The sequence below is a fragment of the Ictidomys tridecemlineatus genome, chromosome 3 (assembly GCF_052094955.1).
Source record: "Ictidomys tridecemlineatus isolate mIctTri1 chromosome 3, mIctTri1.hap1, whole genome shotgun sequence".
Lineage (NCBI taxonomy): Eukaryota > Metazoa > Chordata > Mammalia > Rodentia > Sciuridae > Ictidomys > Ictidomys tridecemlineatus.
Genome location: NC_135479.1, coordinates 131,399,919 through 131,424,715, shown reverse-complemented (window position 1 = coordinate 131,424,715; position 24,797 = coordinate 131,399,919). Strand labels below are relative to the sequence as shown.

Below are 24,797 nucleotides of genomic sequence, written 5' to 3'. Positions count from 1 at the left end.
CCCTCGGGTGTGTAAGGCAGCTAGCGTAATTCAGGCATGCAGTCAACACGTGAGACTGGGGTCAGAGATTCATCCCGACAGCTGAGGGCCAGGTTGAGTTGGAGAAAAAGAGATGCAGAGAGCCAAGGCAGAGCTCTGTAGGCCCTGCTTGGGGTCCACCTGGCAATCTCAGCAGGGTGAAGTATGGACCTGCTTCCTGACTTTGCCTCTGCCCCCGGCAGGCAGTTCCCCTTTATAGCCTTGGTTGGCCAGAACACAGAAAGCAGCCTTCCTCTGCAAGAGGCTCAGTTCTAGCAAAAAGCCACTTTCTCAGGCCTTTGGGGCTTATGTTCCAATAAGTTGTCCTCACCTACCTGTGTCTTAACTGTGCCCATACGCCTTCAGGTCCTGGACTGAGCAATACTGCAGACATTCCTCTCTGCCCTCCACCTCCCCTTCCAGGCAGGGATTTCTTTTTGTCCCAGTATTTGACTTTTCTCACTGATAAATGTTCCAGCCAAACTGGCCTAAAGGGGATTTTCTTTCCATGAATAACTGAATAACTCTTAAAAAGGAGGAGGGATTACCAAGAAAGAGCCAAACTCTGAATTTTTTGTCTTTTTTCCTTTTGGATGGGGGAAGGGAGCTACTTTTTCCTGGCAAGGACAGATACTCACTAGGAAAACACCCTAGAGACTCAGACTCTCCAGAGATTCTTTTCTCTCCTGACAAGGTGTGGCCCACCTTGCCTGCCTCCCAGAGGTCTCTCCCAAGACCCCCAAAGTGGTGGCATTTATACCATTATGGCAATTCTCTGATCAGGCTGCAGGGTCTGTGTCCACAGAGAAGCAGTGTCTGTGAGCATGTTGGGTAATCTCAGATCATGAGTCTCAGCGAACCTTCCCATGTGACTTCTGCATGTGCCCACACGTGCACACACACATGTCTTCGTGTGCTGCATTGGGGGAGGATCCAATTTCAGACTTTGGCAGTCTTCATCATGCTTGGAGTCCTGCCCTTAGGAGGAGGTATTGTCGGGTGCCAGACAGAATTCGGGAGAGCCTATCAAAGGAGCCTGTGTGGGTAAATGTGTCCATACTCCACAGAAACAAACTTGCATGGAAAAGAGAGTCACGGCTCTGAGGTCATACATTCTTTGATGCCTGGACTTACCCTGAAAGATGGGAGAAAATGCTGTAGACAAGAGGCTTGTAGGTTTGGCCCTTTGTTTACTTTGGGCCAAGTGTAGTTAGAGTTGAAAGACCAATTGGGAGGCCAAGACAACAGACTCTCTGATGAGTGTCATAGAATTCCAAGCAATCAGAGAGCCTCCAACCCTGAATTGGGATCTGTGGCCATGTATGGAATCTGGGTGGTAAATGTGAGCAAACCCAGCTCACAGCTTTGAGTCATGATCTTTTGAGATTTGGGTTGATTGTCCCATTTCTGCCAGATGCCTCTAGGGCATAGTAATGGAAGCTGGGCATGGAAGAGGTAGAAGGGGCAAAAGATTAGGACTGGAAGTCAGGAGCTGGCATTTTTTTTTCCAGCTCTCTACCTCCCAGCTGCACCATCAAGGAGTGACCTCAGTTCCTAACAGTTACCATGAGGATGCCCTGACTTACAAGAGAACCACCATCCAGTCCTGGTGGAGAGTAGTTTTGTACTATCAAGTATTTCTGTTCATAGCCCACACTCCCCATATTGGAGGCCATATTGAATAAGATTTTTGTCACTCATAAAACTGTTTTTAGTATAGTAGTTTTCCCATTAAAAAATTTTTTTTTAGTTGTTGATAGATCTTTATTTTATTTATTTATACACAGGGCTGAGAATCGAACCCAGTGCCTTACACATGCCAGGCAAGTGTGGTACCACTGAGCCCCAGCCCCAGCCCCTCTAGTTTTTCCATTTTTATTATTCAAAATCTATTTACTATTCAATCAGTATCTCTGGCTACCAAGCAATGTAAATGATTTAATCATATAAAAAAAGGAATTTAATCTATTATTTAGCCTATGTCACCTTTATTAAGTAATAATAATTATTATTATTGTTATTTAATAACAAATAACAAACTTATTTCTATTCTATGTGAAGACATGTTGACAACAACTCACAGATTTCATTTATATTTTAAAAGACTCCTTGGAACCTGTGATCCCTTGGCTGGGAATCCCTGAATCCCAAGAGCATTTAAAATGCAAACAATCTGTCATCTGTGATTTTACAGGTAATTTTTCACATATGCAAATGACTTAAGAAGTGTCTTCATAGGTTAAGAGGATTTCATACCTAAACAATAAATTACATCCTGAGCAAGTTTCTCCCTCCAGTATCAGCCTTTTTTTTCCCCTCTTAGGCCCTTTCTTGAGCTCTCCCCGCTTTCTTGCTCCCTGTGTTTCTGCCCACTCCCTCCTGATCTCTGGTCATCATTCATCACCCTAGATTTTCCTGAGTGCCATGAACACCCGTCTTGTCTCAAGTATGGAACAAAGCCAGAGAATACCTTGCTCCTTGAAGCTGAAAAACACTGAGCCAACACAAATCTGTTGGCAGGAGCAGCAGGCACAAGAGTCCGATTCAGAGTACAAGAACAGCTATTTATAAAGCCTCCTTCCTGATTGCTGGGTTTTCACTTTCCCTTGAACCGAAGGGGCCACTGCTGCGCCTTGGGAAAGATTATTCTATCCGCAGCTCCGTGCCTGAGGGTCACCGAGGGCCCATAATGATGAGCAGTGAGGACAGAGGATAGCATGCAGGGTGGATTAGAGGTGGTGATAAGCCCTCTGATGGCCCCGGGGCAGCTGAGTGTGCGGGTGATACAGATGGCCTCTGCAGCACCTGTGAGGTGACAGTCACAGGCCCCTTCCTGGCCTTAGAGTCCACCTGCCTTGTTTTTATCTGTTTTAATTCTTGATGTAAACTTGGGTTAAAACAATTACTAAACTTCCAAAGTCATTGGGGATTCGAATAACATAGGATCTGGCAGGTAAAATGCTCTCAATATTATCACTAACATTTATCATTCAGTTATATATAATTCAACTGTAGTTGCAGTTGCCCTTTTGGTGTTTCTGCGATGCCCTTCTTAATATGCTGGATTAGGATTTACCTTAAAAATCTGATCCTAGTTTAGTTTCTTCAGTGATAGTAACAATAACACCACCAATAACCCAGCAAACCCAAAAGGATATTATGTGAGGTCATTTGTTTTGCTTTTTCATTGATCTGAACTTATGAAAATTTATAATTAATGTATAGAAGTGGCCTGTTGGCGAGGTATAGTTTTCTGAGATGTGTAGGGTTTGTCCTATACAGTGTTCTCTTAAAAATTTGAATTAGTTTCCAGCACTAATATTCAAGAGATTTTACATTAAAAAAATACACATTTCTGATTCTCTTTTAAAAATGACAGCTCTGGTCATTCTTGTGCCACAGGGTAACCACTGTGCAGCCCCTGGGTCCTCCCACCCTGTCCTGTGTGGTGTTACCTTAGACTGCTCAATGAGCTTGGAGAAACCTTAGAAATCAGAAAAGTTAATGAAACTAAGGCCTGGAAATCACAAGTGACTCTAGTAGTGTCGCATGATGGTGTGTATGAGAACAGAGGCTGGAAGGCAGCCTCCTGCCTGCCAGACCAGCATAGCCTCTACCACCTGGTTTTGCCCCCTACACACACCACCATCCCTTGGGCAGCATGTGTCCCTGCAGGTCTCCCAACCTGACACTGACTGACATCGAGGGCCCAACTAACTATTTGAGTCATGAGCTACTCAGGGAACCTGATTATCAAATCCCAAACCACAAAAAGGAACACCTTCACTTCAAGGGATTCTATTTCTAGAAATAACTATAGTGTTCTCTGTGTAAACTTCTGAGCCCAAAGAAATGTTTTCATGTTTTGACTTCTGACAGCTTCAAAAGTCCATTGCCTTTAAAACTTCCTTGATTCTTAGAAAAGGGCCACTAGGAGCTCGTGTTGGTGGGGAGAGCTAAATGCATTGCCTCTGCTGGTACAGATGCCCAGCAGCTAGCTTGGTTTCACTTACGGGCACCCTTGAAACCAGGCTATTCATAGCTGTCATGATGATGACTGATTCCAGCCTGAAATGGCTGACAAACATAAAAGAACATTTTTAATTAGTCTCATTTTTTCCCCTCATCTATCAAATGAAAAGATTCAACTAACTAGTGTGCAGTTGATGTTATTTTCTTATAAACCACGGGGAAATTAAGACAACCGAGGAACAGAGTCAATCTATGGTGTCACTACTGTTATTTCTCATCCCTCTACATGGCTGAGAGCCCCTTCGAGCCCAGAAGAGGATCTTCTGCCTCAAGAATGAGTTCACCTGGGTAGACTGGAGCCTGACCGGGCACCTAGCAGTCTTGTGGATCTGGGAATCAACCTCAGGACAACTGGTTCAGGATTAGTCACCTCCAGCTGAAAGGTGATTATGAGAGGGAAAGAAAGAGTGGCCAAAGTAAACTCAGGAAGAGAGATGCGGAGGACGCGTTCCAGCAGCCATTAAAAACATTGTTAGTTTCATTTTCTTCAGAAAATATTGGCCACCTGGGATAGACCCCCACACTGCTCCTGCCCTTGTCCCTATGGCCTAGGGAAATGAGTCCTCCAGAGACCGGGACTCCTAGCAAGAAGGGAGGAGCATCATGGGGCACTTCCCGGGCCTTCCATACCTCTTTGGAGCTTTGCAACCTTCACAACTTAGATGTGTGGAAAATAGTGTCCCTACTTTGTAGAAGAAGAAATGAAGAGTCAAAGAACTTAAATAATTTACCCAGTCAGGAAGTGACAAAGTCGGGCCTAAACTCTGGCCTTGCAGCTTCCAAACGCCAGGTTCTCATTCAATGCAAGATGAAATAGAAGCCCAAGGCCACGTTCAGGAGCAGTCTTCCATGAGGGCAGGAAAGTGGCTGGGGAATCATCTTCAAAAAAGACAGAACATCTGGGGCTCAGGCTGTCTGGCTGGCAGGCAGGCAGGAGCTGTGTCTCCTGCCTCGAACTGTAGGATATCCCCTGCCTCCAGGCTCTTACCAGAGGCCTTGGAAAGATGATGGTGTCAGTGCCATGCTGCTGATGGGAGAGGAAAAGCAGGAAAGGAAGATGAGGCAGAGGAGGATCCAATATTGAATTTATCGGTAGTAAGAGTATCTACCTCCCAGGGTTCTTCTGAGAAATAAATGGGGTAAGACATGAAAATTTTTTAACAAACTACAAAAACCAAAGGGCCCAATGGCAGGCATGGTGGCCCATGCCTATAATTTCAGTGGCTCAAGAGACTGAGGCAGAAGGATGGAGATTTCAAAGCCAGCCTCAGCAACTTAGCAAGGCCCTAATAAACTCAGGGAGACCCTATTGCTAAATAAAATATTTTTAAAAGGCTGGGGATGTGACTCAGTGATTAAGTAATCCCCAGTTTAAAAAAAAAAAAAAAGCTGGGGCTGAGTTGTGGCTCAGTGGTAGAAGACTTGACTAGCATGTGTGAGGCACTGGGTTTGAGCCTCAGCACCACATGAAAATAAAGATATTGTGTCCATCTACAACTAAAAATCTTTTTAAAAAAATGTCATGAGACTAGAATGCATTCACTTTTAACCAAAAAGTGCCTGTGTTAAAAGGGGACAAATAGAGACAAGCCTGGTGGTGCACATCTGTAGTCCCAGGTACTTAGGAGATTGAGGCAGGAGAATCACAAGTTCAGGGCCAGCCTGGACCACTTTGTAAAACCTGTCTGGAAAACAAAGAAAATCACAAATAGAAGCTCTTAGATTTTGAACACATAGTCTCCTATGGGTCAGTGGTCAAATGTTAGAGTCTTGGTGAAGCTGTTAAAAGCATGTAAGCTCTGTGAAGCCAGAAATCCTGCCTGTCTTACTCATCACTTACCTCTGGGTCTTACACAGACCCAGAATTATTATCAATAAATGCTCATTGGTTGGATGGATAGACAAACAGATGAATGGATGGGTGGGTGGGTGAGTGGATGGATGGATGGATGGATGGATAGATGGATGGGCCAAAGCCAAAACAATTCTATCCTTCACTTACAAAGACAACCACCCCTGGAGAATTGATCTCCAGTGCCTCTCTGTCAGGAAACGGTACCTGTCATCTATCATGCTATTTGAGACAATACTTTAGGTGTCACTTTGACTAACCTTTTCTCACTCACTTTTCACAATTAACCAGCTCTGTCAATTCTACCTCCAAAATTTTAGCTTATGAATCTCCCCCAACACCTTTTACCTTTATACAGGCCCGTCCTAATTCTCTCCTGGATTCCTATTTCACATTCAAACTATTCTCCAAGTCTCCAGTCTCTGTTTCACTCCTTCCAGTCCATTCTCCATAGCTGCACAGAATAATCTTTAAAAAAATACAGTTATGCCAGACACATTAATGTATGCCTATAATCCCAGCAACTTGGGAAGCTGAGACAGAGGAGGATTGCAAATTCAAGGCCAGCCTGGACAACATCAAGAGACCCTGTCTAAAAATTAAAAAAAAAAAAAAATTAGAAGGGCTTGGGATGTAACTCAGTGGTAAAGTGCCCCTAAGTTCAATCCTCAATACTAAAAAATATAAAAACCACAAATCTGATCAAGTCACTACTACCTCCACCACCCCCATTTTGACCTAATGTTGGTCCATGACTCCCTGTGGACTTTAAGATCAAACCCAGACACCTAAAAGCAGCATCTCTGTCTTCACAGTCTTGCCCCAGTCTGCCTCTCCAACCAAACCTGGCCAAGCCCCACCTTGAGTTCTAATTCATTGCCTGGTGCTAGGTTTAAATGTGGTTTGTCCCCACAAAACTCATGTTGAGCCTTGGTTCCCCATGTTAATGATGTTGAGAGGCGGGGGTGGGTGGCCTTTAAGAGGTATTTGGATTATAAGGGATCCATCTTCATGAAAAAATTAATGTAGTTCCCTTGAGAGTGGGTTGTTGTAAGGCACATTCAGCTTCCTTAATTTGTTCTTTCTTTTTCCTTGATTTATTCTTGCTTCCTCTCAAACACGTGTTCCTTCCACACACACCCACTTCCCCTTTTTGCTTTCCCACCATGATTGTTGCAGAAGCCAAGCCAGCACCATGCTCTTGGAACTATGAGCTAAATAACCCTTTCTTTACAAGTTACCCAGTGTCAGGTATTTTGTTAATAGTAATGGAAAACAAACACCTGGGCTTCTTCCTCTTCCTGGAATGCTTGTCCTGCACCTTCTCTGCTTTCCTTGCACATCCTACTGACCTCTACCTGGCATCCCCCATAGGATGCTTGCTGCAACTTCCCCTGACCCGTCTAAGATTTGGTCTATGCACTGGAGTATATCCTTCCCCTGATATACCCCAGTGCATTGTACTGAGTGCATCACAAAATGGTCTGCTTCCTTATCTGTCCTTTCAGATGCCTGTTTTGTGGAATGCTGCATTTGTTCTGGATAACATCTAGTACACCCTTTCCTGGTCCCTGGCTCAATGAATGTTTGTTGAATTATAAATATTTTGTCTCACATCAAACATGCACTTTCTCAGAAGCATATTTGCAGTCACATCATATCTTTGGCTAATCATGTGACTAGTCAAGATAATGAACCAAGAATTTGAGTGTGGTCTATGACTCTGGAAAAAATTCTATTAAATTAGTCACGAGGGGGAACATATATTTTAGCCAAAAGTCAAGACACTTGATCTAACAAATATAATTACATGTTTTTCTTGCTTAGAAAATTATGACTATATTATAATCTATAGCTACACAATAAGATCTATCATTTTTGCTCTATTGTTATACAAATATGTCAACTCAAAAGAACTGAACTAATAGTAGCTAACGTTCTTGGTAAGCAACAAGTATTATGTGCGGCACTTTGCTATTATTTAATCTTCTCAACTATCCTTTGAAGCAGATCTTATTATCTCCATTTCACAGATGAGAAAACTGAGGTTTAAAGAGATCAATCAACTTTCCAGAGGTAGCACAGTGGATGAGTAGTGCAGTTGATCCCCTCTGTCTTTCTGCAATACTGACCTACCCATGACTTTTTCACTTTATTAGATCATCAGGAGAACCATGCGTGGGCAAAAAATAAAAAAAAAAATAGCTGTGGCTTCCAGAAATTTTTATTAAAACTCTAAATCTCCTGGCAATAACTTTCAAAAGCTATGATTCAGACCAGCAGTGGTACTTGACAATGGAATCACAGTGCAAGTCTCCTGGCCACAAAGATGCTCTTGCTGCTGGAGAGGGATGCTTGGTATTATGATGATCTGTGTTGTTCCCGTTACTTGGTCTCTTCCACCATTGACTGTTAAGGCAACTGACTCTTGTTCTCTCCTCCCTGAGAAGTCCACTCCTTTAGGCCTAATGAGTTCTGTTCTTGTCCATGGTGTTCATGCACTGGGATCTACAGCAATGTTTCTCAAAGTCCTGTCCACGGACCATACACATAATGATCACCAGGACACTCATAAAAATGCATATTCTTGGGCTCCACCCCACAACACCACAGATAGTCCCCACAGATTGGAGCCCTGGAAGCAGTGTTTTAATCACATTCCCTAGGAGATTTGTATGCATACTAACATTTGAGAACTATGGGTAGAGTCTCCATATCCTTATAACCAGCAGTGTTATAAAATGATCAGATGCTCCAACCCTGAACTACCAAATCGGAATCTGCATTTTCACACATTTCTGTTCGGAGAACCCCCTAATCCAGAATAATACTTGCCCATGTTTTTTAACAACAGAGCATGCTTAAAAATGGAAAATATTTATTCCTGACATTGAAAATACAGATGAGAATGTTTTCTGGGGCTTAGCCTGCCCCAGTCCCTACCTGCCACCCTGGAGGCAGAGGAGAGCCGTATATCAGGCACACACATCATGGCAAGGTAGATGAGAAGCACTGGTCTAAATTACTCCCAGTACTTCCAACTTTTTAATGAGGCCTAATTCCCTACACCTTACTTACTCTTATTTCCTTCTTCATTTATCAGGTATTTTTATGCACACTAATGGTCAAAAAGTCTACTTCCCAGCTGGGTGTGGTGGTACACACCCCTAATCACAGTGGCTCAGGAGGCTGAGGCAAGAGGATTGCAAGTTTAAGGCCAGCCTCAACAACTTAGCAAGGTCCTAAGTTTTTTGTGGTTTGTTTTGGTGCTGGGAATTGAACTCAGGGCCTTGTGCATGCAAGCCAAGCACTCTACCAACTGAGCTATATCCCTAGCCCAAGGTCCTAAGCATCTTAGTGAGACCCTGTCTCAAAAAAATAAGGACTGGGGATGTGGATCAGTGGTAAAGCAGCCCTGGGTTCTTCCATCCCTGGTACCAAAAAAAAAAAAAAAAAAAGAAAGAAAGAAAGAAAAAAGCGCTAATTCCCAACCAATAAGATCTTAGAAATCTTCATACAAATGGAAGAATACAGTCTCGCCTCCAAGTTCTGGGTAGACTGTTGAAGAAATGCAGAGAAAATGTCTGTCATTTTGATGAGTCATCTGCTATGGCCGAAGGAAAACCTGAAAGAAATAAGAGCCTTCCTCCCTCTGGAGAATGCTCCTTCCCTTGGTCCACAAATCTGAGGACAGAGGATTAGCAACATTCAAGGTGGCTTCCTCTCTCCTGAGTGCCAGGAGGAATGTGATTTTGTTTAATCCTTCCTTAGCAAAATCTGTCAGCTTGTAAACTGGACAGGTGTCCCTTCTCTTAGCCAGACCCTGATAATGGGGTGACAATTGGGGTGGAAGGAATGGAATACCTTCAGAAACACTTCCTGGTGAGACCATCTGATCAAAACCACCAAGTGTCAGGCACACCATCTGACTTTGCAAAGCCCCAGCTACATGGGGACCCCATTGATTGCTCTTCTCTCTCTCTCTCTCTCTCTCTCTCTCTCTCTCTCTCTCTCTCTCTCTCTCTCTCTCTCTCTCTCCTCCCTCCCTCCCTCCCTCCCTTCCTCCCTGCCTTACCCCTAAAGAAAATGTCAAAAATTTTTAAAGCTTAAAATGGTGAACTCCTACTTTGAAGCAAATTCAACATCTACCTCTAAATGAATGGTCACCATGGTCTAAGCAAATAAATTTGGGGGCGGGGGTGGCTACTGCTACCAAACAACTCTTCTGCAAATCTATTGCTTCTCTCTGCTTCCCCCAAACAGAGAACAGACAAAGCAGCACGTATGTTGGCTATGTAAGTGTGGATCTATCCTTCCTCTGTCCTGATTGCACACCCTAAGTCTCAAAAAGCTTCCCTTTGTACCCTACAATACTCAGAAGAGGGCTCTGCCTAAAGTCCCTCTGAATTAGTAGTAGAAAAGACAGTAGTAGAAAAGACGGAACATGTTGTCATTTGCCACCTCTGGTCGATTTCCCATGGAACTCTCTTGATGCAGTTCAAGACAAGCAAGACTTTCTCCTGCTTGCTTCAAGTTGCATCAGGAAAAGTTCAGAGAAGTTCAGTGAGCAGTTACCAGTTCACCCAGAGTTGTCCTGATGTATAAGAAATGAGTGGGTTTTCTCTAAGTTCCTGGCAAAAACACTTGGTAAATATTGTTTCAATTCCTTGATCATCCAATTAACAAGTGCTAAAAATGTAAGGTTAGGGAATGCTGGGAACTTGGGCCTCCTGGACCAAATAACCTAACTCTGTTCCTTGACCATTTCAAGTACAGAATATTGAGCCATCTCTCTGCTCTACATTCCAGGATGAAGAACAAGCTGTGGTACTTTGAATTTGGTACCTCGGAGACCTTTGCAGCCACCTGCAAGAAACTTCACGACCACATTGAGTTGGAGGTAAGCTCCAGGTGGGGAGAAGTTTTCTTGAACTGGTTTCTGCTCCTGGAATATCATATGTGCATTCTCAAGAATATATCCTCTCGGGTCCTTAAAAGGAGAGCCAGAGTGCAGTCTATTTTTGGTGCTCTGTCCTGTCCCCACACACATCCACAACCTTACCCAGAGACCTCTGGTTGTTGGGCCTGTCCAGAGAATCCTTGGAGCTCTGGGACCCTCAGTCCATTCTGGTCCTCAGCCATCTTTCAATGTGGCCCAACTGCCTCTCTCCCCCCAAAAAGATAAGGACAATTACTACCATCACAGGGTGAGGGGCTGCTGCCAGGTAGAGGCAGTGTCCCAGTCTGGAACTGGTGGCTGTGAAGCAGCAGAGGTGAGGGGTTTGGGGGTTGAGCTTTGACCAAATAGTCCCCAGCTCACCCACTGGCTTCAAGGAGCAACTCCCAGATGTGCAGCATCAGCCTGATGAACGTGCAAGCTGAGCAGCCACAAAGCCCCTGTGTGCAGAAGGGTCCCTGTTCCAGTGCTCTTCTGTTTTTTTGTTTGTTTGTTTTGTTTTGTTTTGTTTTTGGTTTGTTTGTTCATTTTGTTTTGTTTTTCACAAAATTCCTATTCAGAGAACCCCTATTTTTAGTTATAGATGGACACAATACCTTTATTTTGCTTATTTAATTTTTTTTTATGTGTTGCTCGAGATGGAACCCAGTGCCTCACCTGTGCTAGGCAAGTGCTCCATCACTGAGCCACAACCCCAGCCTGCTCTTCTGTCTTTGTCCTGAAACTCTTCATAATTTTTAAACAAAGCATTCTGCATTTTCACTGTGAACTGAGCCCCCAAAATTACGCAGCTGATCTCGTGGGTGCTCTGGTGTGTTCCTAATCCCTCCAGCACTTGTTGCAGCCTGCCTCAGATGGTTTGCCTGTTGGCGCCCCTCCCCTGGTAGATAAGCAGCCTGCTTCTCACCCCCACCCCTCTCCAGGCCTGCTCTGCCAAGTCTCTCATGAGATCTCTCCTTAGTCTCTGGCTACCCGAAAGCTCCAACTTCTGTGCACACCCACTGTCTTCATGCTGGGGCACCTGAGGCTCTTGAGTCCTTAGCTTTCCTTAGGATTCAGGCCTGTAGACTCCTCTCCACTTGAGAAAAAAAAAAAAGAAGTGAGAGGCACCCAGAGAATTCAGCCACCCTGGGCTCCTCTGGCCTGGTCTCGAAGCCTCCCTAAAGGGTACTCTGAGCTTGGGGCCTGGGCATCCCTTTGAGAGGAGCATTAGGCCAGAAGCACTGTGGGAAAGCCCAGCCACTGCCACTCCCTGCCGGAAGGGAGGCTGTGTGCACACTCCCAGGGAGTTTTCACAAACAAACACTAAGCCAGAGGTTCTGAGCAGCTCTATTTGACTCATCTGCCTGCCTGCCTCTCCCCTTTGGTTGCTAGGTTACTGACACCCGGGTGGGAGGCACGAATCCTTGGCTAATCCCCTGTACTTCTGCCAGCTCAGTCAGTGGGCACAGAGGCCCAGGAGCCAGGGGCCTGTGTCCCCAGGTGGTAGATGGCTGAAGTCACCTACACCTGGGAGAGGCTGAGAAGCCAGCCTTCCTCTATTTACACACAAACACACCACCAGGGAACTGTGGCTGAAGGAGGAGGCTTTGGCCAGGGTATTGAGTGTGGCTGACAAGAGATCTGTGTGCATTTTTCCTGTTGGCACGATCGCCTGGTGGGATCTCTTTAAATATACCACAAGTGAGGGACAGCCCTGGCCTAACCGCGGCCAGCTGCACACAGCGACTGCCTGTTCTCCCTGCAGCTGGCCTTGACCTTGTGCCCAGAATACAGCAGCTCAGCTCTCCTGCCTCTGTGGCCCGCCCTCCTGGCTCCAGGCTGGCCTTGCCCCACTATCCCCTCTAGGTCTAAGACACAGCAGCACTTCCTCAACCACACAGGGCGCTGGTGGCTTAGTAGCAGAAGACACTGGTGGCCTCTGGAAGAGTGGGGTTGTTCACACTGTGGGTTGTTGGGACTTTTCAAAACATTTCCTGTTTTCCTTATCTCCCTATAATGAGTCTTTTTAGTATTTATTCATGAGGGTAAGCTGGAGGAAAGGGGGGGTGGGGTTGTCATGTGATGGTGGCTTCTGACAGCCCAAGAGATTGGGGCAGGCACCATTTCTGCATTCAAAGAATAGTGAATGTGCGGTCCACCCACTATTGTGTGATTCAGATGGAAACTGCGGTTAGGGGATAGGGGACAAGGCATGCAAGTGACAGGTGTAGAGAGAATGCAAAGCATAGCAGGTAGTTATGAGAGCATCAAGAACCTCAGGGAAAAGTAGGGAAAAGAATCTGTTAGATGACCTTCTAAACGTAGCTGCTGCAGCACACAACAGCCCAGGCCTGTGGGGACCAACACACGACTTACCAGCTCCAGGTCAGTGAGGCCCAAAAAACCCCATGCAGGTATTTCTACCTCATTTCACTGTTTTTCAAAACCCTGCTACTGCTTTTATCTCAGGTCACTCCAAGGCCCTGTGAGCTAAGTAGGCCAAGGATTATTATATTATCACCTCCATTTTATGAAAAAGCAAAACAAGGCAGCGACAGTTAGAAGGGTAAATAGAAGGAAGAGAAAAAAATAAAAAGGGACAAAGTCACATGCTTTAACTGCCTACCCTGACACATCCTCATTGATAGGAAAACCAGCAAGGCAAGTATTGCCACATTTTTAAGATGATGCTGAGATACATTCAATACTTGACCAAGACTTCTTTGCTGGAAACTGGGAAAAGAAGATTCCAGGTCTTCTGGAGGGAGTTGAGCAGAGATTTACCTACCAAGTGTCAAAACCCAGCAGATCTGTCAGCCTGGATTCACAGTTCTTCCTCCTTGTTCTGTGGGACTGTTGGATTCTCTCTCAGTTCAGGCAGCTACACAACTCTGCTGAGAAAAGATTCGCAAAGATCAGAGGACACACTCCTACTGCTCATTTGAGGAGGAATCAGAGATTCAGGTGAACAGCAGGAGCGAGTCAGAGACAAAAACTGCCCTAAAGCTTACAAAAGATTTTTCCACACAGCATCTCATTTTATCTTGACCCTCAGGACACGCTGCGCAGATTTTCATGTCCTCACCCTACAGATGAGGAAACTGCGGCTGAGGGGTTTGGTGACCTGAGAAAGGGCACAACTGTAAGGAACTCAGGGAACAGATAGTGAAGTCCATTATTTGTTTTTGATCACTCTAGTCAAAGGCTGGTTGGTGAAACTAAAGCCCAGATGAGACTGTGCAGGGAAGTTCTCCATTGAAAGCCATTCACGTGATTTACAGACTCTCTGAGGTTAGTGGCTGGCTGAGAAGAAATAGGAGACTTAATCCCATCTCCGAAATAAAGCTCATAGCCCAGCTGACAAGAGACAATGGCCCAGGAAACACAAGAGGACTGGTTAATATAGTGCTCACTTAACTAGTACAAAGGAAACTAGATCCAAAGAGTCTTAGGCAGCCACTTGGGTGATCCCAGTCAGATCACTCTGAACTCCGTTTTGACAGCCCAATGACTCAAGCAGGGAAGAAGGTGACCCCAGATCTGCTGCTCACATGCAGACAACTTGGCCAGGGCTGGCATAGTGAAGGGGCCCCAACTCACAAGGCCTGGGATTAGCTTTGTTCTGTTCTTGGGTTAGGTGATGCACTAAACTATGCCTGAGTCTCAATTCACATCTGTAAAATAGGGGTAGAAGGGAACTGACCTATCTCACAAGACCATTATTTTGAATTAAAGTTTTCAGGGGTTGGGGGTTTTTTAAATTAATTATTTAATTAATTTTATTTAATAATTGATAGGAAAGTTTACTTATTTATTTTTAGCACTGGGGCTTGATGTAGCTCTTTGTCACTGAGCTACATCCCCAGCCCATCTTATTTTTTATTTTGAGATAGGCTCTCACTAAGTTGCTTAGGCTGGCTTTGAACTTGGAATCCTCCTGCCTCAGCCTCCAGAGCTGCTGAGATTACAGGCATGTACCATGGCACCTAGCTTGGGGTTGTTGTTTTATTTTGTGTTTATTTAACTGGCAGTAGTGCTAAAGATCTCCCTAAATCTGCAAAGCAGCCTTAAGTGGCAAGTGTCCTAATCACCTTTCCAGAGCAGGGAGATAGGAGGCTAAGAGAAAGTAAGGAGCTCACCTGAGGTTCATGACCTATGAGTGGTCAGGTCAGACTTCCATCCCAATTTGCTAGAAACCCAAGAGTGTCAGGGTAGTAAAGGCCCTTGAGAAGCTCAGTCTGGAGCAGATATTCTCAACCTCATATAGGACCTATCCAGTCTGCTAATTATTCACAGTCTCATTCATTGTGACATTTCAGGTAATGTTAAAATCAGGCATGAGATTTTTATCTTTATCAGGAAGGGAGCATTAAAAATATTGCAAATGGTCTCCATAGAAAGAGTGAGTATAGGGCTCTACCTGAAACAGGTGCTGGATGCTTTGCTTCCAAGGCCTCCTCTCAGGGTGCTCTCCAATGCTTCTTTGCTTCCAAAGAGGCCCTTTATATTTATCCTAACCTGATTTCACCTGCATAAACAGGTGAGGAAGGCTCACAGTGAGTCATCTCCCCCACCCCAGGCTCAGAATAGCCTTGCAAAGATTTTTAGATGTGATCACAGGTAGAATAAACAAGGCAAAATTCAGTTTGAACATACATTTTATATTCTGCAGAAATAGTTCATTTTTCTGCCTAAAAATAAGAACTCCCCCAATTCCTTGATATTTAATCTAATCTTTAAAACAATGTTCACAAGAGAAGGCTAGCCAGTTCCACTAAAATGAACCTAATACTGGGAAACATAAATGCAAAACTAGAAGCTGTTCCAAAAAAACCCAGCCTGTTTGGGGATCTCTGTATATCAGTTACCCCTTTTGAGGATTTAAAAAATAACAGAAAACTATTGAGGACAGTTTTATCAAAAAAGTCCCACTTCCCCCTCACTCAGAATTGATTTTTCAGTATTGAATCTTTATTTCCTTTTGGTATTTTTCACCAAAGAAATAAAATGCTACAGGTAAACCTGAAGTCCCCCCGCCACTCCCTTCCTGCGCATTTTTCACTCACCATTGGTCCCTGAACTCTCTTCACACTGATATTGCTAAAATTGGTTCCTTACTTTTACCTGCTCTCTAGTGCTACATGGATTTCCCGGCCACTGTTGGCAAGGAGGAGCGGAAATGGGAACTCTCAAAAATTGCTGGTGGGAATCTGTGTGGTAAACCCCCTTAGAGAGAAGTTGGGCAATCCACACTAAATGCATTCATAGACTGTCTGACTCCACGGTGCTTCTCACCCTAGAGCTGGAGAATTCCCTGCATCTGAGCCTGAGATGAACATGGGAGTGCAGTGCAGGATTTTTTTTTTTTTTTTTAAATAACAAGACAGAACCCACCAGGCCCGGCCTGATAGTGCACGCCTGTAATCTCAGTGACTCAGGAGGCTGAGGCAGGAGGATTGCAAGTTCAAAGCCAGCCTCAGCAACTTAGTGAGGCCCTAAGCAACTAGGCTCCTAAGCAACTAGATCCTCTCTACATACTCTATCTAAATGAACTACAAAAAAGGGCTCGTGGTGTGGCTTAGTGCCCCTAGGGTTCAATCCCCAGTACCAAAAAAAAAAAAAAAAAAAACAACCCAATTGACTATGTTAACCTAACACCTTAAAAAGACTGAGTGATTCTACCAAATGCCATTGAATTCTACACTTCAAAATGATTAGTTATATGTTCTGTGAATTTTACCTCCACCAAAAAAAAAAAAAATGGTTTAAAAAGCAGGAGTGAACCAGGTACCATATCATGATCTGGGTGGGTCTCACCTATGAGAATCCTAAAACCTCAAAGTAACATTAAGCATAGGTATGTGTGCATAAAGAAGCTTCATAAAAAATGAGTCAGGCCAGACACAGAGGCACAGGCCTGTAATCCCAGCTACTCTAGAGGCTGAGGTAGAAGGATCACAAGTTCAAGGCCAGCCTCAGCAACTTATCAAGACAGTACCTGAAATTTATAAAGGGCCAGGGATGTTGATCAGTAGAACAGCCCCTCTCCATTCAATCCCCAGTACTAGAGGGGAAGGGGTTAAAAAAAAAAAAGTCTTAATCAATTTAAGATTAGGCAGATTTCTTGAGCTACTCCAATCCAGTGCCATTATTTTTCAAAAGAGAGAAATGAAGGACTTTATAGGTTAAGTAGCATGACCAAGTTCACTTAGCCAGAATGTGACAGAAAAAGAACCCACGGCTTTCAAGCTGTAAGAGGGCCATTCTCTTATTCTGCCTTGGCATCCACACACTGGATTGCACACTCTTAAATCAAAGGGGAAGAGATCTTTAAGCCTGGGTGTCTTCTGCCGGGCTATGAACCTTCTCAGCCTGGGCAGGTAGAGCCTGTCAGAGCTTGGAGTAAAGAAAGTAAAAAATGACCCCTCAACCCATCCACCCCGCCACAGTGAATAAATGGAAGGGAAACCTGAGAAAATAAAAGGGGTGACCAGATGGTGCACCAAACCCTAGAGGCAAAAGTAGGACTAGAATGGTCTTGAGAGAGAGATCTTCCTTCTAGTCTATTCCCTTCCCCACTCAAGTCCAGGGCTCTGACGTCTCTACCTGGCTTTCTTCCTGCTCCCTACTAATATGTGACCTAACCTCTTTCCCTTGCTTTGAAAAGTAATGCAAATGCCTGGTTAGAATATCCTGAAATACAGAGGGGCCAAAAAGAAAAGTAACCACAATCTCACCAATGGATCAGCACCACTGGAATGTTGGCCGCGTTACAATCCCATAATAACATTAGCCCTCTCCCCTCATGTCTTTCACATCAGGCCTCCTGAGAATCTCTGTGATTGATTCTTTGGTTTTGTCAAATCATCATCCATTTTTAAAGGCAACCCATCATCCCATCTCTCCATTTCTTTCAACCATGCATTTGCTACCAGTTTCCTTGGCTGATGCTTAGAATTGTTCCGCTGACCAAGAAGAAATTGTTTCTGTCAATTTTCCCTTAGAAAATCCCATTGTTCACTTGCAGCTCTGATACATAAGTTTTTTTCTCTCAAAAGACCTTCTTTTTTATTTCTTAAAATGTGTACCCTGTAGTTCACTTCAAGTCTCTATTCATCCATATGCTTTTATTTTTCAGTTCTTTCCCATTTTCTTTGTTCCTGGTGAATTGCTTTGATTTTCTTTTGTCTTTAGATTCCTGGCAATATATACTTTTGTCTTCCAAAGACTTAGGAATAACTTTTTTAAAGATGAAGTCTAATGCTCACACTTTCTCAAAGTAGTTGGGTAATACATGGTAGGTGTGATAGACAGGGCCCCAGGAAATCTTAGAGGACCAAGGCTGGAGGTCACATGATTTACAAGCTGTGAAAGAACCTAACAGGTTTCTGGAAGATGCTGTCAGCTAACCTCTGCCCCAGAGGGCTTAGCTTTTTAGCCAACAAGGTTTCTTGGTAAAAGAATAACTTTTCCCAAGCAATGACTACCAAACAAATACATCTTTTAAGTAATAATGAACTGTGAGGCCCCGTCAGTAGGAAATGTATTCATTCTCTGAGACATTTTAGAATATTGAAAAGAATCCATGATCCCCATCACCATCTCCAGAGACTTGGGGACCTCAGGGAGGAAAACACTTCAATTTTTTTTTTCCTTCTACAAGTGAACTGTTAGAGAATAGTATATACAAATATGTCCTGTTGGCTAGAGCAGATAAGTCTGTTTTCTTAACTCAGTATGTGAGGCCATACTTGCTGATCCTAGTGTTCATTAGAAAAGGAATGAAGAAAGTAGAAGAACTGACTCTTAAGGAGAGAGCACCGTCTCTTAAAGAGCTAGGTACCTTCAGTAAGAGATGTCCTCTGCATTAAACTTCTGCTTTCCACCTAATACATGTATCTGCTGAGTTGATGAAAGGCTTCCCATCCAGGACTTGGCATGGAGATTAGGCAGTCAGCTTTCTGAAGCAAGGTCTTTCTTATTCATTCTATATTCCCAGGCCCATCACAGAGGCTGAAGTGAAGTACTTCCTCCGGAGTTATTTGTTGATTGTAAAATTAAACCAGAGTGTGAAAATCCCATAGTTAGTGTGAACATTAATAGAGATTGCCACTTGACCAGCTTTAAGTCACACCTTTCTGTTGGAAGCCACTTGCATAAAAGGGACTCATCCTGCTCCATTTGTAACACAAAGTAAGGGGTGGCAGAGCTTGCCGCCTGGCACCTGGGCCTACTCCTAACCCTGCTCCAAGTGGAAAGACCTCCCACGCCCTGTTCTGAGCTGTCACTGGGATCTTTGAAAGTAGCAGAGGGTCTGGGACAACTGAGAACCAGGACAGGAAATGCCAGGGTTCTCCCACCTCTTTCCCACCAGAATTAAGACTGTGAGTGGGCAGAGCCCATATGGCAGCAAGGGTGCCAGGCAGTTGTGGGGTTGCAGGACATCATCCTGCAGGGCAGAAGAAGGGTCTCCATTCTGAGCCCTTTGGATTGCCCAGAGGCCTAACTGCCTTTGAGCCCTGCAGGTTCCTAAGGCCACCAGCTTTACTCTGCCTGCAGGAGAATTGGGCTCCTCAGAAAACCTCCTCCAGCCCAGATTGGTCTCAGTCCTCAGACAGGCAGCAAAACCGATTAATCTGCACCCAGAGCAAGAATGCCTTAACACACCAGGGTTTTTCTAAACTAGGGGAGGGCAGAGTGGTGGATAGGAAAAGACTTTGCCCTCTGTCCAACTCTGAGGCAACCCACCACCGTGAGCTCTGAGAAACAGCAGTTCTGTTTTGGAAACTGGCACCCAGTGCCGGCTCACTCCTGGAAATGAATTAGGGCCCCCCCACCCCCAGCTGCAATGTTCTACTTCCAGTGCCTCTGCCAACACCCCCTTCCAGCTGCCCCTCTCAAAGGCACCATTGTGCCTGCCTGGCACAGCAACAGAGGAGGGCGAAAGAGGAAGAAAACATTTTCTGCCCATGGGATGTTCTTAAGCAGGTTGTGTGTACATGGCTTCCAGGCCGCATTCCTTGAGCCCACACAAACCCGCCAGAACTCCATCATCCCTGTCACAGATGGCAGCTTCTTTCCAGTGTAACTGGCCCTCCATGGCTCACTTCGCATCAGAGAACGCGAAGCACACAGCTGGGTGGACAGGGCTGGACAGAAGCGGGGAGGGGAGCGTCACCGTGACACTTTCTCACTCCAGCACACTCCAGCCTGCCAAAGCACATTCTGAACTGGAATCTCTGAACTGGAAGGGGTAAGTCCCACTTACTACTCAACAAAAGATTCATTCTAGCACATTCTGATAAGTGGGCCTCCAGCCTCCTGAATACTCTAAAGATAGGAAGAGGAGGCTCACTGCTTCTCAGTAAGCATGTTCCATTGTTGGACAATGCTGATTTTCAGAAAGTTCTTCCTAAAGAGTTGTTCCTCAGCCTCTGCTTCCCTCCTGGGCACTTGGTACAACACTTGGAACGAACTAGGTACATGGTAAGTGTTTGTGCATTGAACTGAGTGGATTCCTCACTCATTGGACCTCTTTTCATCCTCCACAGTCACACAGAACTTCCTTCCTTGGTCCTCTACATGACCCCTCTTCCTAGGCTGAAGAAGTGTCTTCCACATTGCTTCCCATTAGTCTTCACTACACATCCCCAGTTCCTTATATGACTGCATTTATAGACCTATAACTATCCCGACCACTCTTCCCTTGAAGGACTCCAATTTTTTTTTCAATGTCTTCCTTAAAATGAAAAATTGAGGGCTGGGGATATAGCTCAGTTGATAGAGTTCTTGCCTAGCATGCAAAGGCCCTGGGTTCAATCCCCAGCACCATAAAAAAATAAAATAAATTGAGCCGAATGTGGTGGCACACACCTGTAATCCCAGCAGTTTTGCTGAGGCAGGAGGATCAGCAACTTAGTGAGGCTGTAAGCAGCCTAGTGAGATCCTGTCTCTAATAAAAAAGTAAAAAGGACTGCTGATGTGGCTCAATGGTTAAGTGCCCTTGGGTTCAATCCCTGGTACCAAAAAGACTGAATCTCTTGTATGTAGAATATTCCCAACGTGGTCTCATAGGTAACAAAGCACACGATTTACAGGCATCCTAAGTTGGACTGGCTTCTTGGTCTTGCTGCTTATCCTCATGCAGGAAATCTGCAGGCTGTCAAAGATAACCAGAAACCCTGGTAAATATGGAGAAGGAGCTTCCTTAGTTTCACTGTTTCCTCATCTACAAAAATGAGGATACAAAACTGACATTTCAAGGTTGTAAGGATTAGACATAAAATACATGAAGTGCCTGGGTCCTAACAGTTACTCAATAAATCATGTCAATTAATATTATGTAACATATATGTGTATTAGTATTATTATCTAACTGTTCACAACAGACATCAGCTCCTAAAACAATATAAAACAACCTCTCTGAATATAGAATGACCTACATGCCAGGACAATTTTTGTATGTAGATAGTACTAGACTATTTTTCCCAATAAGGCTGTCACTCCTCATCAGCGGCTCTCAATATAGTGCCTTTTCTTCCCTGACAAAATCAGATTATTAACACTAAAAGCATTCTCTCTAGTTCTTCTCTAGGGAAAACAGATATCATTGTTTGAAAAAAAAACTGGCTGTTTTTCTTTCACTCTCAGTAAATTTCTCTATTCTTGCCACATATCTTACAGATCTGAAAATATCTACTTCCTTTTCTGCTTTGTTGCCTCCAGTCAGTGGGGTCCTAGATCCTCGATTGTGGGTACATCTTTTCTCAATTTTCCTTTGGATGATGCCTTCTGGTCCCTTGAAATTTACGATAGTGGGAGTATTTACACCATAGAACACACACAAAAAAAAAAATATTTTTTTTTCCTAGAGAGCCCGTTATTAAGCATTTAGCAGCAAAAGTCTGCTTTCAGCATTGATCTGCAATGAGGCACCTTGAGGACAGGGACTCTCCATTCCCAAGGTCCAGCAGAGAATAAGTAGGTTCTCATTATTGATGGATGGATGAACGCTTTTGTCGTCTCTTAATGCCTCTCTTATATGAAATGTGCCTTCTGTGCCCTGTTCTTGCTACCAGGTCTTTGAGCATGGATGTCCTTTAGCTGTTGATCAGAGGACCACTTCATGCAGACTGGATTAACCATCCATAGCTCTTTCTATCTGGGACATTCATCCACTATATTTGATCACTCTTTTCATCCAGAGAGGCTTGGGGAAAATCATCTGGAAGGAAGGAAATCTTGCCAGATTTCTTCAAGGAACACCTTGGTTTCCATATTAGGATTTCTCCACACATTCTTCCTTTCAATTCACAAATATATTGGACACCTGATATGGGTAAGACACGCCAGGATCTATGGAGAACACAGAGCTGCATATGCTCTGGTTCCCACCTTCCAGGAGCTTCAAATTTCCTCAGGTACAGGAAATTTCCATAGATGAGGGAAAGTAAAGCAACGCAACTTTAGAGAAGGGGGAGATCATTTTCTTAATGATTCATTAACACTAGAGCACTCAGAACTGCTTCCTAGAGGAGATGCTTCTCTGCTGGCAGGGTAGGATTTTACTAGGAGTAAAAGAACAGGTGGACAACTTAGGCAGTTTGCAATAGCAGAAAGAGAAGTAGGCCCAAACTCTGTGGGACCCAGCTAGCAGTCTTCCTTATCTACTCTCCTCTTTCCAAACCAAAGGAGACTTTCCTGGGTTAGCATTCCCAGTGACTTACACTCCAGCCTGCCAAGCCAACCAGAGGGCACCTCCTCTCCTCCCACTCTGGCTCTTTTATGCTTCCACTCTAAAGGAGCATCACCACCCCATCCTTTCCAGGCTCAACAGGCCCCTGAGGTTGCTTGGGAAGTTCATTGATGCTGTCTGCCTAATATCTCTGTGTCCTGTTCCTTTGAAAAAAGGGTAGGGAAGGGAGAGGTAGTCAGGTGTATGCTAGTTTTCTCTCTGCCCTTCAGTGACTATCTGAGGCTGTAACTTGGAGCCCAGGCCTCCAGGGAGGCTACCCTCAGTTCCTGCTCACTGCCACCCCCAGCCCAATATAACCCCTGTTCAATTGTATCCAGACAACAGTCCACTCCTTCCCCTCTGAAACAGAAATATTGTTTTTGCTAGAAATGGGTCCAGTATTTCCTCTTTCCTCTTCAAGAAAGCTATACTCTTCCCAAGTCTCTGACTCACTGAGAAAAGAAAGGACACCAGTATCATTCCCCAGACCAACATCATACTACTTTGTTTAGCATCTTCTCTTTCATTCTGTTTACATCCTGTCCTGGTATCTCCAACTTCTTCTGTCTATGCATTCTTTCAACTCACAAGCATTAATGGAGTATCTTCTCTGCTTCAGACAACCAGGAAAGCCTTACCCTAAATCACATCATCCTTTTAGAACCCATCTTCCCTCTCCAGTCCCACGTCGCCATCAAACTACATTGCTTCTCTGACCATCTGACCATGTCCCTTTACTGTTACCATCCCTACTCCCCTTGGAGTCCCTGGTTAAGCCCTAGCTCTTCCTTGATGGAGCTGTGTGATCTCAGAAGGGCATTACCAACTTTTGACCTCATTGATTTATTTTGGTAATTCAGTGTGACCTCCAGAGTTCCATCTGCCCTTATCATTCTGATATTCTGTGCTTGGCCTTCATCCAATGACAGAATTCCTCTTTGAAAAGTCACTGTCGACTTCGTGGTTGTCAATTCAAATGACCACAGGTCTAGTTCTAGATCATCTGACCCCCATGGCCATTGTACCATTGGGACATTCCCTCGGCCTCTGTAGCCTTTGTTTTTCTCATCCATAAAATGAGATAGTTGGACTGGGTGATGTTGCAAGATGCTTCCGGTCTTTGATTCTGTGATAGTACAGAACAGAGAAAAGAGAGAAAGGGAAAAATAAGCAACTCTTTTGGGAAAGTGGACAGGAAGGAATTCATAGAGAAGAGAAAGTGGCTTCTGTAGAGTTTTGAAAGAAAGGTAGAGAGAGATGGCAATGGAAAGTACAGGTGTCCTCAAGGGCATCTTGCCATTTTGGGACTGTGACAAGGAGTCTAAGCAAGGATCATCACTAGCTGATGAAGGACTATGAAGGGAGGTTTAGGCTGGCAACACCTGATCCCACTGATCCATCTAAACCTCACAAAAACACAGACAACCTAACCTGGGCCTGCTAATGAGATGTAATAGAAAGTACAAAGCCCCACTAATGAGGTGTTGTTTCCAAAAAAGCCAACTCTGTTCGAGGTTTTAGTGTAAAAAGACTAATTTAGTAAAATGCATGGGATAAATTAGGAATATTTTTTTTAAAGGCATCTCAAAGATGCAGTTAGCAAAGTCCAGAATCTGGGAAGCACTATATTCAGCCTTACTCCTCAGAATGTGGTCCATGGATGTGAAGCATTAGCATCATCAGGAAATGTGTTACAAATGCAGAATCTCAGGCCTAACCAGACTTCCTGAATCTGAATCCTCATTTTAATAAGACAACACCCCCCTCTTCATGATTTGCATGTATGTTAGTGCTTGACTGTCACTGCTTTCCAGGACAAATGACCCACTGTCTTCCAAAGAAAGTTAAAGAAAGTCAGGGGGAAGGAAGTCAAAGAAGCAAAGGAAGGAAAAAAAGTAGAGGATTTATAGATGAAAAGAAACCCAAGAGCCAGATGTGGTGGCTTGGGCGGCTGAGGCAGGAGGATCACGAGTTCAAAGCCAATCTCAGCAACAGTGAGATGCTAAGCAACTCAGTGAGACCATGTCTCTAAATAAAATATAAAATAGGGCTGAGGATGTGGCTCAGTGGTTGAGTGCCCTTGAGTTCAATCTTCTGTACCACCAAAAAAAAAAAAAAAAAAAAAAAAAACAAGAGATGTATCACTAAATGCAATATGTAGACCTTTCAGACAACTAGCTATTTTTAAAAATGAGACTACTAAGGAAATTTGAACAATTACA

General features: G+C 44.2%; 1 protein-coding gene across 3 annotated transcripts in view; it reads left to right on the top strand.

Annotated features, from left to right (window-relative positions):
- The window catches only part of Dgkg (diacylglycerol kinase gamma), a 199,698-nt gene that overhangs the window by 118,302 nt on the left and 56,599 nt on the right, over nucleotides 1-24,797 (top strand). For all 3 annotated transcript variants that reach the window (XR_005726868.2, XM_078043820.1, XM_013361065.4), the window contains one exon: nucleotides 10,712-10,802. Coding sequence is in view for 2 of the 3 variants with exons in the window: in XM_078043820.1 (XP_077899946.1) it covers nucleotides 10,712-10,802 (91 nt within the window). In the remaining variant the exon portion in view is untranslated. The remainder of the gene's footprint in view (nucleotides 1-10,711; nucleotides 10,803-24,797) is intronic.